This window comes from Mesoplodon mirus (genome assembly GCF_964341445.2).
Source record: "Mesoplodon mirus genome assembly, chromosome: 8".
In the NCBI taxonomy this organism is placed as follows: Eukaryota; Metazoa; Chordata; class Mammalia; order Artiodactyla; family Ziphiidae; genus Mesoplodon; species Mesoplodon mirus.
This window is the reverse complement of record NC_138984.1, coordinates 10,293,350-10,308,372: the sequence shown is the minus strand read 5'-3', so window position 1 is coordinate 10,308,372 and position 15,023 is coordinate 10,293,350. Positions and strand designations below refer to the sequence as shown.

The 15,023-nt window shown below is 39.7% G+C and overlaps 1 protein-coding gene across 2 annotated transcripts in view; it reads right to left on the bottom strand.

Moving 5' to 3' along the window:
* Positions 1-5,198: 5,198 nt before the first annotated feature.
* The window catches only part of PID1 (phosphotyrosine interaction domain containing 1), a 253,949-nt gene continuing 244,124 nt past the window's right edge, over positions 5,199-15,023 (bottom strand). For both annotated transcript variants that reach the window (XM_082631497.1, XM_082631498.1), the window contains exon 3: positions 5,199-7,383. In XM_082631497.1, coding sequence (XP_082487623.1) covers positions 6,907-7,383 — 477 coding nt within the window. In that variant the 3' untranslated portion in view covers positions 5,199-6,906. The remainder of the gene's footprint in view (positions 7,384-15,023) is intronic.

Genomic DNA, 15,023 nt, shown 5'->3' with positions numbered 1-15,023 from the left:
CCGGGAAGATCCCACATGCTGCGGAGCGGCTAGACCAGGCCCGTGAGCCATGGCCACTAAGCCTGCGCGTCCGGAGCCTGTGCTCCGCAACGGGAGACGCCACAACAGTGAGAGGCCCGCATACCAAAAAAAAAAAAAAAAAAAAAAAGAGTCATGTACCAAAATGTTCATTGCAGCTCTATTTACAATAACCAGGATATGGAAGCTACCTAAGTGTCCTTCGACAGATGCATGGATAAAGAAGATGTGGCACATATATACAATGGAATATTACTCAGCCATAAAAAGAAATGAAAGTGAGTTATTTGTATTGAGGTGGATGGACCTAGAGTCTGTCATACAGAATGAAGTAAGTCGGATAGAGAAAAACAAATACCATTTGCTAACACATATATATGGAATCTAAGAAAAAAAAAAGGTCATGAAGAACCTAGGGGCAAGACGGGAATAAAGACACAGATCTACTAGAGAATGGACTTGAGGATATGGGGAGGGGGAATGTTAAGCTGTGACAAAGTGAGAGAGTGGCATGGACATATATACACTGCCAAACGTAAAATAGCTAGAGGGAAGCAGCCGTACAGCACAGGGAGATCAGCTAGGTGGTTTGTGACACCTAAAGGGTTGGGATAGGGAGGGTGAGAGGGAGGGAGATGCCAGAGGGAAGAGATATGGGAACATATGTAAATGTGTAACTGATTCACTTTGTTATGAAGCAGAAACTAACACACCATTGTAAAGCAATTATACTCCAATAAAGATGTTTAAAAAAAAACAAAATAACTTCAATTTCATTGATTTTAATAGTGATTTTTCTATGAGAAACAAGAAGAGTTAGTCACTTCAGGGTTGGTTTTTTTTTTTTTTTTTTTTTGCGTGGGGGTCATGGTTAAGACCAAACATTTATACTAATTGAAGGTAAAGATATATGTAAATAATGCGTATTTTTTTAAAAGAAGCATTTTATTACTTTCAAGGGCTCTGAATCCTACAATTACATTAACCATCTGTTGCTATGTGGAGAACCCACTCTAATAAATCGAAAAGAATAGCTTAAAACCAGCAATCAAAGTCTCACTTTCAGCTGGACCTGCTTCTACTTGTGCTGAAATTACACTATGTCCGGTAAATTGCTATTTGAATATGCAGAAGCAGTGTTTTCCTCAATAGGTAAACACTTCCAACAACAACATTAATTCATCCTATTTGCTTATTAAAAATAAGCCTAAAACTTTAGCTTTTCAAGGCCAAAAGCACAAACTCTTAAATAGTTCCAGCTAAATTAATGAGGTTTTACTGTACTAATTTCTAAAAGTGTGGTTCTAAATCCTAGGAAAAGCTAGGAAAGATAATTAAAATAGAGAAAGGCAATAGATAATTTGGCAAAAGACTGAATTAAAGGTCTAATTCCATCCTAAGCTCCCAAATTAAAATGTTTTTATAACCATAATAGCATCTGCATGAAGTTAATCCAATTATGAACATAATAAAATTTATTATTAGATTATTTCCTGTGCAAAATTGGTATCAGAACCATTATGGTCAGACCTGTGATGAAACTTGGTCTTAGTTGATCCCAAGTTTACATTAAAAAGTGACCCTGGAATGGAGTCTGCTCTTGGCTCTTCCTTGCAAGTAGGTGTTTCCTTAAATGTTTCTCTTAAGTTTCCCCCCCAAGGACAAAGAACGTTCTGAAATGGTAATCAGGTCACGTAATTACAGGTTTGAAACCAAGCAGGTTCCATGTAGTGTCACATTTTATTTCACAAATCTGATTATGTTTTTAAATGACTCAACCTTGGTCTAATATGTATGCTTAGATAAAGGGATAAAACCATTTTTATTAAGAAAATAGTTGTTAAATGAAGTTATAGATATGAAAGTATGGACCATTATTGGGGATTTCTATGAAGGAGTTGAAAATATGTGTAATGCTTCAGTAATTCCATTTTCATAATACATCAGCACCTTGTAGTCGCAGCCTCTAAGCCAATCTATTGAAAAGTAGGAACTTGAGAATGTTTTTAAATGAAAGTCGTTAAGTTTCCTAAGCAAAAAACTATTCAGATTCTGTTTGAATGCCTAATGTTGGGTGCATAAGCAAAACCCAAGCTAATCTTACTAGGACATTCCATAAGAAACAGTTCCCCAAATGTCTCTGTGAATGCCAGCTTTGCTCAAATGTACAAGGCCACGTCTTAGATTCATTTTCAACAAATATAGTTTATTTGTAAGTACCCAAAATAAGATGGTTTAGATTTTTTCTTCCTCTTAGCAACTTGCTTTACCCATCAGTTGTTTTTCTTTCTAAGCTTGGGTTTATGCAATAAACATAGTTCTTTTCTGGTGACTATTATCAGCTGGCACCTCTTCAGAAAGAGCAGCCAAAGTTCTTAAGTTGAACAGTGCATCCCATAAAATTACTCCAAAAGCCCAATCTCAGCATCTAATAGGAAAATTTCTTGAATATCAATAAGAATATGACAATTAGGGGAATCTTTCCCCTCGCTGCTGTTTAGTCTAGGTTATATCAAGGAGATGAGAAGATAGAACACTTTAGGAATGCCTAAGAAGTAAATAGTAAGCTATGAAGAATTAAACTGTCATCATGTTCCATCTGACTGGAAAAAAAATAATAAATACGAGCAATTTAGGATCATCTGCAGGGTTCGACAATCTTGTCAAATTTTGCATCAATGGACCATGAACCAAAACGTGATCTCAGATTCAGAGCATACATGCTCTTCCCTGCTAAAATCAGAGAAAGTCTGGGATGTTATGATGTATATAATTAAATAGTTAAGGTAGGAAAGGAAGAAGGGAAGGAGGGAAGTCAAAGCGGAAAAAAAACAGAGAGGACAAAGAAAAAAGTATTTTCTGATGTATAAATTCGGGGAAAAAAGTTAAATTCATCTGCTTCATACTATCAGAAAAGTAAAACGCCCTCCCCCATCACTCTCTCTTCTCTTTCAGCAGCAGAAATAAACAAAGCAAATGTATGACAAAAATTCCATAATCTACTAAATGCATCTGCCTTAAAATACATTATCTGTCTACTTCCCTGGTATAACGTTTGTTCTATTTCAATCATATAGCTCACTTCGAACATTCTTCTATCTCTAAGCAGACACAAACTCGTTCTGGAATTAGGTAAGGAATGATGTTTTCCTTCAGTAAAAAGCCATTTGCTCACCTTTGAAGAAAGTGGGCAAGAGAGTCTCTAGGGTTCCGTCGAGGATTCAGGATTCTCTGCTAGAACTTGCAAATCAAAGCCTCACATAGTAACTTTTCCTTCCATCTGTCTCTCCCTCCCTCCATCCTGCTAAGAGAAACTTACTGAGTTCCCCTTAGATGACGGGTCCTGTGATGGAAGCTGAAGATAGAAAGTGAACAAAAAGGAAAAAAAAATCCCCATCTTAAAGACACTTCCGGGCTTCCCTGGTGGCGCAGTGGCTGAGAGTCCGCCTGCCGATTCAGGGGACGCGGGTTCGTGCCCTGGTCCGGGAAGATCCCACATGCTGCGGAGCGGCTGGGCCCATGAGCCATGGCCGCTGAGCCTGCGCATCCGGAGCCTGTGCTCCGCAACGGGAGAGGCCACAACAGTGAGAGGCCCACGTACTGCAAAAAAAAAAAAAAAAAAAGACACTTCCATCCCCAGAGGCTTAAAAAATATTTACATAATTATAAAAATAAATATGTAATTGAAAACTTCAATGGAGGACATGAAGGGAAATTACAGGCTGCTATAGAATCCTGTAATAGAAGGATTTGATTCAAAGTATTAACATGTCCTGAGAAAAACAAAACAAAACATGCATCTTGGTTTTAGGGGTAAAGAGAATATTTTGTCCATTGACCACAGCCAATAAAATACTTAAAGAAATCTCATATTATGTTATTTGTGCTCAAATAAAATTTCTTGGGCCTTTGTTTGCTTTTAAAACTTTTTCTCTTGCTACAAAAAAATGACTTTAAAAATGAATAGCAAAGGATATTTATTACTAGTGGCTTAGGATGCTAATTTAAGATAAGCTAGAGGGTTTTAAGAGGAATGGAAATAAAATATCCAAATTAGAGCAACAGCCCTGGATCAGAAGTCAGAGGGTTTTTGTCCCCGTCAAACACATCTGAGCCGTGCTACCTTGGCCAAGTTATACAATATCTCTGAACCTCAGTTTCTTCATCTCTAAAGCAAATGCCATATCTACCTTCAGTATCCTTCTGAGGGGCTTATGAGTTGAGGTACACAAAAGTGCTTTGTGCTCACCAGCTTAGAAAGTAGAGTATAAAAAGGGAGGAAACAAAGAGTTTAAAAAAATAATGAATTTGTGTATTTATCTCTAAATTGCTTACTAATCACTAAGCAAAAGCTATTGCCAATATTATCAGAGTCAACTAATTAGCATGTCACACTTAGTACCCTGAAAAAAAAATACCAGCAAATGCTTTCTGCAATAAATAACCATATGTGCACTTGCAATCCAAATTTTGCTGAGAGAAGAAAAGTGGCATTGTTTGGAAATACATGCTGACTGGGTTCTTTCTTTTCTTTCTCCCCCTCTTCAAAGCCTATTCAAGGACAGTGGAGTGAACCTGAAAATGAGAAAGTTCAACTTGAAAGAAAATGCCATTTTCATCGGAGGAGTGAGGTAGTAATTCTTCTTTGAGTTCCTCTCTTTAGCAGGCACCCGTATTTTCACTTTTGAAGCCTTTATATTCGGTACTGATTCCATGAAGAGTATTGCTCAAGACATACAGGCTCCATGGCCACCTGCCTTGCTTGATTAATGGGGCTGCTCTGAGAAATCATGGCCTGAAGGAGACATTTTAACCAGTTCTGTCAGAAGGACTCACTCTGTGTTTACCTTCCCCGATTTCAGTGCAGGTTCTCCCAAGAGGCACGTGAGATTTTATAAATAGCCATCATTTGTAAAATATTCCAGAAGACTCACCTCTGAAATAAGCCCATCGCACTAAATAACTTTCAGTTATTGACACGTTACCATCTCAATGAAGGGGCAGTCATTTTTACATATAAATAGAGCATTAGAAAATAAAACAAGATTTCTTTTTAACACCGTCAAGGAATGGGTTATTGTTGACCAAGTTTTAACATACTTTTAGAGAGAATTCCCTATTTATTCAATCTGATCTATTTTGTCCTTCAGGTTTTCTTTACTTAAAAAAGGAACGACATATAAAATATGAAACTCCTCAACTTTATTAATGCAAACATATTTTTTATTGAAGAGTGAATGCATTTATGCTAAAGAGTAGTTTACATTTGTTGTGAAGCAGCAAGCATATCTCCAAGAGGTGCATTCCCCTCAATATGACTCCATGCTTATTCTACATGCCTTAAGACTGGACCCACACTTGGGGGCACATGTACACACACACAAACGCATACATGGACACACAGATACACAGACCAAAACGCCAACACCACTGCTCTCTGGATTCAATAAACTCTCATTTAAGGCTTCTGTAAGGTGTCCTAGTGCCCCTAAAATTATTACCAGGATTCAAAACAGACTTTCAGAAAGGAGCAATACCTGGAAAACTAGTCATCTGCTCTCAGCCTTAAATGCATGGATTTTAGCCAATACTTTCAATGTCATTCAATATTGACTCTTTACGTTTATGATATTTAAAGATCCATCAAACTGAGAAAACTCAGTCTCTCTTAGTGAGAATTTCTCATTAGAAATACCGAACAAACTGGCAACTCTGACCCTAAGAGATCAATCCAATTGGAAGATAAGAAGGTCAGATTTCCCTTTAGAATAGACAGAGGTTCTCTAGATAAGTCTGGTTTATATCATTTGTTTCCTACTCGAGTGTAGTGTTGAGTGATGGGTCAAAGATTCCTTAGTGATACCAACTCAGATTTGAAGCTTTCCCTGAAAGGTTCATCAGAAAGGACCATCAACTAAATAAGTTACCATAAATCGGGGTTGAAGAAAGGACAGCCCACGAGGAGCTTATTCAGTCGCTGATAACTCATTCCCTTTTTCCAAACTATCTGTGGTGGTGGTGGTAGTTTGAAACTCCCACTTTGTTTGATTGTTTCTTTCATCTGCTTGGTTATTTTCTTCCCTTTTGGTGTCCTGCAGTGTAGGCTGAGGCTGCATCTCTGTAGGGGATGGTGGCGCGGACTGGAAGGGCAGAGAGGGAGGATGGGGCAGGTGGAGGAAAGGGGCTATTAGTAGTTGCAAGTATTCTAAGAAGATAGATGAAGTGAATACAATAAGAGGGTACTACTTGATATACTTATGTAATAAAAGCATTACCTTTAACTGTGAATTAACTGCCAACTATCAGGTTGTTAGTTGTAAAGCTCAATAACGGCTGTGCTGATTTGCTTACTGAGGAGAGAATCTGAAGCCAGCCAGGGGAGAGGAGCTCTCAGGATCAGCCTGAGGTGCTCCTTTAGTCCAGAGGCCTCCTCACCAGCAAGAGCACTCACCACCTCCCCACACAACTAGGGATCCTATAGGGGCATCTAACATTCTTGTTGGGTTTCATAAGGCAAGTTGGGATGGTCCACCAAATAAACAGCCGCAGTGTATTTGCCTGAGCGTGCTGAAAATCGGCATGGAGAGCTCCTACAGGGAGGCATTGGAAAATGAGAAGAAAAAAAAAAAAGAAGAAAAAGACCAGAGTCTAGAACTTTCCTCCCCAGCCACACTCCCACCTTCCTCATAGTCACAGCAGCAGCAGATTTCAATGTAATTACTTTAATAATACATTTCTTTAGATTTAGAATTGCTCTTCTGAATTTAAAAAGCTTGATCAGCCAATCATTTGGCAGTCTTTTCATCCCAAATTTGAATCACTGCTTATTCATCACTCGTCTTGAATTCCTTGACCAATGCTGCCTTTGCTGAAGCGTCCTCAGTTCACTCAGCCGTCATCGGATTCCAATTCCTGGGACACCTCTTCCGAGGAGCTGTTCCTGTGGATCCGGCCGTCGCTCTTCATACTGTGGAAAGTCTTCTTGAAGGCCTCCATCATGGCGTGGGCCAGCTTCTTGGCCTCCAGCTTGCTCTCGCACTCGACAGCGTGGCAGTCCATCTGGTAAGACAGGTCGTCATTAATCTCCCTGTAAACCCAGGCGAAGATGTCAGGGCTCACGTTGTGGTCGGCGGTGCAGTAGGCAATGCGGGCCACCTGGAAGGTATCCATGTGCACCGTGGCCTCCCCTTTGTGGTCGAGGTGATGGAGCCACACTTGGAACGGTCGGATTTCCAGGAGGGCGTTGGCTGGAAAGACGTCTTCTCGGGCTAGCGTGTGCTTTTTCCAGAGCTCGATGACCGGCTTTTCTGTGCAGCCTGACAAAAACTGCATGCCTGTGGTGGGGACCTTACCCAGATAGGTCACCTGCAGAAGTAAGAGAGGAAGAAAAAGGAAGAGGTCAGCAGTAGGCTCTTCATTCTAGTTGTTCACTGCTGTTCTCAAACAATCATGGCGTCACCCAGGAAGGATGGAGAGACATCTTTCTTGCTCCCTAAAAGAATAACTGTCATCAGAATTTATATTTTTTCTCCCTAACAAGTTGACCCCTTGGCAAAGGTACTGAAATTTAAAAATAGGGTTAAACTTTAAAAATTAGAGTTTTAGAGACCTACTCTCCCTCCCTCAGCCCCCTTTTAAACTCAAATTAGAATGAATGATTATGATCTTTTCCAAATTTGGCATTTCTTTGACACCATAAATCCACTTGAAGTTTATTTTCAACCAAATACACGCAGAATTTAATGATAAGAAGGAGTCAAAAGGATGTTGCATCTGAAAAACAAAACCTTTATTAAACTTATCTCCTACTCTGGTTCTCTTTCCAAATCACTAAATGTCTGATTTCACTTAAGCTACTTGCTTCTTGCAAATGCCAAGGACACAAAAACTGTTCAATTAAATTATGGCCTAAAACATGATTGTTTTCTCGCCAAGGTCATGTTTAAGCAATTTCTGAACTGATGGACATCTGGTTAGGGTGATAAAAAATGAAAGATCTACAGATAGGTTAAGATTAGAACCCTGGTTTATCAAGTAGCTAGACGGGCAATACTAAAACAAAGAAAAATAATTCCAGGTGGTTCAGATAGTGTCCTTTAAAAAATTGGTTTATGATATACCAAGAAAAGATGTTCATTCTCTCATTTTTGTTTTTTTTCACTCGTCAACATGGATAGACCCTCTACCACTGGGCACCTGCATTATGGAAACACATAAAACTGAAGAAATCATTTAAGAAGTAACACAAAATAGTATGTAATTTGGCTCAAAATTAGAGGCACGGATGTAAGTGCTATGAATTTTAGGGAAAAAAGACCAGAAAAAGGTCCAGAGAAATAGTGAGAACTGAGCAAGGACATTTAGCCACAATGATTCCAAATCAATGTTTCTGTTTAGTGGGACAATAAAGTCCACAGACAAAAAGTTCAGGACACAGACGTTAAGTCCTGTTGCATCTTTTTGTGTTTTGGTTAGCTCTTATACAAGAGTTCATTGGCTAGTCCCTTTAAAAAGATGACTTCTTAGTAAAGAGGCACAAGTGCTGCCCATTCTAGAAATATTTATTAGGAATCTATTATGTACAATGGCAATGTGCCAGGTGGGCATGGGGGAGAGGGAGGATGGAGAGGTCCAAAATCAGTGGGAAGAAAGTAGTTGAATATGTGTTCAGAGCACCGTCTTTGAGGCAGGTGAAGATGAGAATAAATCCCAGCTCCTCAGTTCACCAGATGGGTGGTCCTGGACAAACCACCAGCCCTTTGCACATGCACAGATACAACTATGATTCGAGGCAGCCCATGAAAAGGGTAGGCAAAGGGTACCACCAAGTACCCGGAGCATTTAGCAGAGCCAGTGATGGCACCCACAGTGCTCATGGAACACCTCTGGGAGGGGAGTCATTGGATTTCAAAGCATCAGAGCTTCAAAACCCAGATAGGAGCCCAGCAACTCAGATGGTGAGGGAGAGGAAGGAGCAGGAAGGCAGGGGCTGCAGTGGGGAAAGGCCTCACCTGTTTGGGTACATGGGGCACTTTGGCCCGACCACACATTTGGCCTAAAACAGCCATGAAGAAGAGACAGATGGTCCATGACCGCTGGATAAAAACAGGCTGAACTTTGAAAGCTGGCCTTGCATGCCCTCTGAGGAGTAAGGTCTTCTCTGCTCTTGATGGAATGTCACTGAGGGTCTACAGTCCAAGGGGTACCTGGATTTGATGGAGGTTGTGAACTTGGATGACTTGACAGATGCCAGGAAGAAAGACGGATGGGGAGAGCTGCCTAGCAGCAGAATGCTCAGGCAGGAAGTTGTTGCAGCAGCACAGCCAGGAGACAGAGGTGGCCTGACTTAGGAGCGGAGGTCGTGGCAAAGGACAGTGGGGACAGATGGGAACGAGATTCAGAGGTAAAACTGACAATACTTGGCAACACACTGAAGGAGGAAAATGACTCAGACAGACACTGCAAGTGCTTATACTCCCCAAGGAGGCGACTGGTTGAATAGTTCCTTGTCACTCTGGATTGGAGTCACACACTAAAGATGGCTTTGTTAGGAAATGCAAAAGATAAGGCTGTTGACTTATAATACTTACTGAAAATGTGTTTTCTGTATATGGTATTTATGATATCTTTATTAACTTATAACAATTTTAGTTTTTTAATTGAGGTGAAATTCACATCACATAATATTAACCATTTAAAAATGTATGCTTCAGTGGCATTTAGCAGTCAAAATGCTATACAACTATCAGCTCTGTCTAGTTCCAAAGTATTTTCATCACCCCCAAAGGAGACCCAGGCCCCATTAAGCAGTTACTCTCCACCGTCCCCTCGCTCCAGCCCCTGGCAACCACCAATCTGTTGTCGTTATGGATTTACTATTCTGGATAGTTCATACAATTAGAATCACAAAATATGTGACCTTTTGTGTCTGGCTTCTTTCACTAGCATAATGTTTTCAAGGTTCATCCAAGATGTACCATGTATCAATACCTCATTCCTTTCTATGACATCTTTACTTTTGGAAGTGGAAAAGTAAATGGAGTAAACTAGTTTTAGCGTTTGATGTGAAAAGTATTCGTTCTTACTCTCCCCCCAGAAACTAGAAATAACTATGTTTATATTTGTTATATTTGATAGAAACATTCTTCAGAGGAAGGGAATCTCTTTTGATGTGCTTTAATCTCTCTCTCTTTCTCTCTCTCTCACACACACACACACACACACACAAACACAATTTTTTAAAAAATTATACGGTGCTTCTATCATGATATAATTAAATGATGAGTTTTAAAAACTTTATTGTAAGTTGTTGATGGTTCCCTCCAATGGAAAGCAACTTAATAATAGAAAAATTTTGACAACTAAGAAAAAAATGTATTCCTCTCATAAATATTTATTACTTAAAAACTAAAGATTTTAAGGGAAACAAAGTTTTATTTTGGAAGTGTGCTTGAGAGAAGAATGGAGCAGGGATTATAACACAAAGAGTTTAATACAACAACAATGAAAGCTCTTTAATAATATGTAGACACTTATATTAAAAAAAATTTTTAAACACTGAGGTTCAATGCATATGTAGATGTAATCTCTTGGTACTAAACTTACTAGGAAAGTAATATTTATTTAGTGGCCCAGTTTCACCAGTATCACCTAAACAACACACTATGCACCAAGCATAAAGTCCCACATTGCTGTTTATATACATCTGAAGCTAAATCAAGCCACACACTGAATAGTAATAACTAATATTTGTATCACACTTTAGGTAAAAAGCACTTTGTATGCATTAGATCCATTGACAACCCTGTAGGTCAGGATGGAATATTATTATCACTAACCTGATTTTAAAGACAAGAACCTTAGATGGGGTGGTAGCACTGGGGTATTGAATTCCTAGACCACTTTGCTATTAGATGAGAGTCATTTCCTTGTAGTTTCACTTTTCAGCCACTTATTCATTTTTCCCATCTTTGGGCTGTAAGAGAAATTTTACCTTTGCATGAACACCCTAGAAGCAGTGGGTCCTCCCAAAGAAAGAATAGCATTCTGTTGTTTCATGCTTTTGTAAATAACACTCCCTTCCATGCCTGGGCATTTCTTTAAAATTTACTCTTGTTTTATAACTGCAGAAAGTAAGATTCAAAAACCTAAACTTGTCAGGTAAAATGGAACACAAAAAAATAAGGTAATATATTATATATTTATATGTTTTATATAAACATATAATATACACTTTTTGCAAATATTTTTTATATATTATATGTTTATAATATGTATATTATCTGTTTTCTAAAACTCAAAAACACATATAATCTATTTACAATGAAATCAAAGAAAAAAAACTTTTAGTCTAAAGAACTGCAGACTTCTGGCATCTTTCCAAAAGTTTTCTGTGGAAAGAGAGACATAAACAAGTTCTACCAGCACTAATCCTGAATATTCCATTAGCTTCATCTTGCAAAGTATTCCTAAACCTGCATATGGAGACGGGCTAAGAGCAGATTATGTGATGACGCCTCTCAACTTTGATATTGACAAGGGCCAACGTTCACACCAACTGTTCGTTGGAGTGCCACAACTTATGTCTGCTCTCAACTTGGATTTGCAGTGGAGGCCACGGAGGCTGTAGTGGACAGACATGCCCTTCCTCCAAGCACAGAATTAGCAAACATGCATCTGAAACGCCAGAGAACCGCTGATTCTCCGGTGATGGCAGCTCCAGTCCTGCTGCTTGAAAATACCAGCCTCTTGGCAAGGCTCTTAGTGAGTGTTCTCTGATAAAAATGCACTAACCCTGCCCAAACCTTCCTAAACAGTCCCGGTAATGAACTGCTCTCTGGTTACTGTAAGGTGTGGCCAACACAAAACATGAGTCAGAGGGTCTAATATACCACTGGGTGAACTTGGGAAGTCAATGAAATTTTGTTTTGTTACCTTTGGGGAGTTGATACCTTTGTCTGAAATCCTATGCGATTACATAAATACAAAAAATAGTGTTAACAAGGGTACTTCTTTTTTTTTAACATCTTTATTGGAGTATAATTGCTTTACAAGGATGTGTTTGTTAGTTTCTGCTTTATAACAAAGTGAATCAGTTATACATATACATATGTTCCCATATCTCTTCCCTCTTGCGTCTCCCTCCCTCCCACCCTCCCTATCCCACCCCTCTAGGTGGTCACAAAGCACCGAGCTGATCTCCCTGTGCTATGCGGCTGCTTCCCACTAGCTATCTATTTTACGTTTGGTAGTGTATATATGTCCTTGCCACTCTCTCACTTTGTCACAGCTTACCCTTCCCCCTCCCCATATCCTCAAGTCCATTCTCTAGTAGGTCTGTGTCTTTATTCCCATCTTACTCCTAGGTTCTTCATGACATTTTTTTTCTTAGATTCCATATATATGTTTTAGCATACGGTATTTGTCTTTCTCTTTCTGACTTACTTCACTCTGTATGCCAGACTCTAGGTCCATCTACCTCACTACAAATAACTCAGTTTCGTTTCTTTTTATGGCTGAGTAACATTCCATTGTATATATGTGCCACATCTTCTTTATCCATTCATCTGTTGATGGACACTTAGGTTGCTTCCATGTCCTGGCTATTGTAAATAGAGCTGCATTGAACATTTTGGTACATGACTCTTTTTGAATAATGGTTTTCTCAGGGTATGTGCCCAGTAGTGGGATTGCTGTGTCATATGGTAGTTCTAGTTGTAGTTTTTTTAAGGAAACTCCATACCGTTCTCCATAGTGGCTGTATCAATTTACATTCCCACCAGCAGTGCAAGAGTGTTCTCTTTTCTCCACACCCTCTCCAGCATTGTTTCTAGATTTTTTGATGATGGCCATTCTGACTGGTGTGAGATGATATCTCATTGTGGTTTTGATTTGCATTTCTCTAATGATTAATGATGTACAGGGAAAGAATTATCTGAATAGAGTTTCCCTAGAAATGGAATAAAAAAGAAATCTCTAAGTAGAGTTTCCTTGAAAATGGAATACAAAATGATAAAATGATGTACCAAGACACTCTCCCCTCAGAATGACCCCTGTAAATCAGCCCTGCTATCATCCTTACTGGCCCAAGTTCCAGAATCCTGACTCTGTGCACTTTCCTCTAATAAGTCAATTATTTACTACCTGCCTGCAGATATCTAATGATCCCATTAAGTTCTCCAGAGTCTGGCATTCACTCATATTGTTGACTATAAGTCACTGAAAAAAAAATATTCAGGCTTTAAAAATGTGATTTCTCTTTAATTTTTAATATATAATTTAATAGAAATGTGCCTTTTGACTCTGCTTTTCAAGGGAGATAGAGTAAAACCTTTTTTAAAAAAATTAATTATCTCAAAATACGAAAGATTCAGTTATGCTGTGCATGCAGCCATGCCCTCTGTGGTTATGGGACCACAGAATACATGTGTCTCAATAAATAGAAACCCTTGAAATACAGGGCTTTATCCATGTATCCTTTTATGTCAACACTCTTGCAGCGATTTATTCTAACTGTATATAGAGTTCCCTTCTTGCCAGTCTTCCTCATGTGGGAGACTTGCTTTCACACTCTCTGTAGGCACATCTTCCTTATGAGTGAAAACACAGGACTCAGTGTGCAAGGCTGCCTCGGGGCTTCCACCACTGATATAGCTGTGAAGCAACGTAGGGTCTGTGAATGAGAACCCTGTGATCCTGCCCGTCTATGAAAATATGAAAGAAGTGAATGTTTTCTACATGAATAAGTCCCTTCTGAGCCTCATCCTTAGGGGTTGCAATTTTCCAGAGCCACAAAGCAGACGAGAAACACAGAGTCATGAAATTGTTCCCTGCGTGTCCAAAATGGTAGACAGATTTTTTTCAAGATGACACCTCCCCAGGTGGTGGGAGAAAGGGACTTGGAAGACAGCAAGAAGATTCTTCAGGAGGAGTAACAACCCGTTGGAAATAAATACTGGCATCTCTTCCATGGTTGCAGAAACAGGCTTTGGGCAAGAAGCTTATGAATCATTCAGAGAGAAATAAACAAACAGAGCAAAGAAAAATGAAAAGTTTTTCCCTCTGTGTCATTCAATGGCATAAACTGATGCCCAGACACAGACGTTTGTAATGCGTGTGAATCGGCTTTGCCTAATCCCAGCTGAAGAAAGTATTCGAGGATATTCATGGCGTGTAAAAATACAGAGAGGCCACGGAGCCAAGGGGCCTGCCAGAGTGTCTGCAGCATTTACAGTGTCAGATCAGGTGAGACCAGCGTCCTCATAATTTCTCCTTCCCACGCATGAGTTTTCCAACACCCCAGCCAGCTCTCCATTCATGAATCACCATTCCCTTCTCATCTGAGGCAAAACAAACCCTGGTTGCCTGTCATGCATCCTTCTGGCCGAGCCAGCACCGTTCCATTCCTTCCTCTTGGTGGCCAGTGCATATTTCATTCTGGCCTGAAAAACCCTTGTTTAGGACCCTGATTCATCCTACCTTACACTGGACAGCCAGATGGAAAGGGTAAAACCGGTGTCCCTAAATGAAGATGTGAGATGGAGTGGATTGGATGATCACGTAAGAACCCAGGCACCTGGTTTCCTGGGGTCTTCCACCTTCCAGGCTGGATAAGCCCAGCTTCCTGACTTTGGAAGCCCGACTTTGGTTCAGTTTACTATGGGGTTTCTCCGGGATGACACGTCAAGAACAAAGATTCTCCAGAGGCCTTTCTTGGGATATAAAAGATCTTGTTGCTCTTTCATTGTCTGTAGGAGACTTCCTTTCCCCAGCGGACATAAAATAAGATGATATAAACACAGGATGGAGAAAACATAACTGGGAATCCCAATAGCTTTTGGGTTACAAGGCAAAAGATGAGAAGAAGGAAAGCCACTCCTACTCCTAGGCCAAATATCAGAATCAAGCTCTTCTGCTCTCACATTAATTCCCATTTGCACATTTCAGAGAAAAGGGAAAGGACAAAATCCTGAGATTTATGATGTAGGCTTGAACCTACTCCTTCC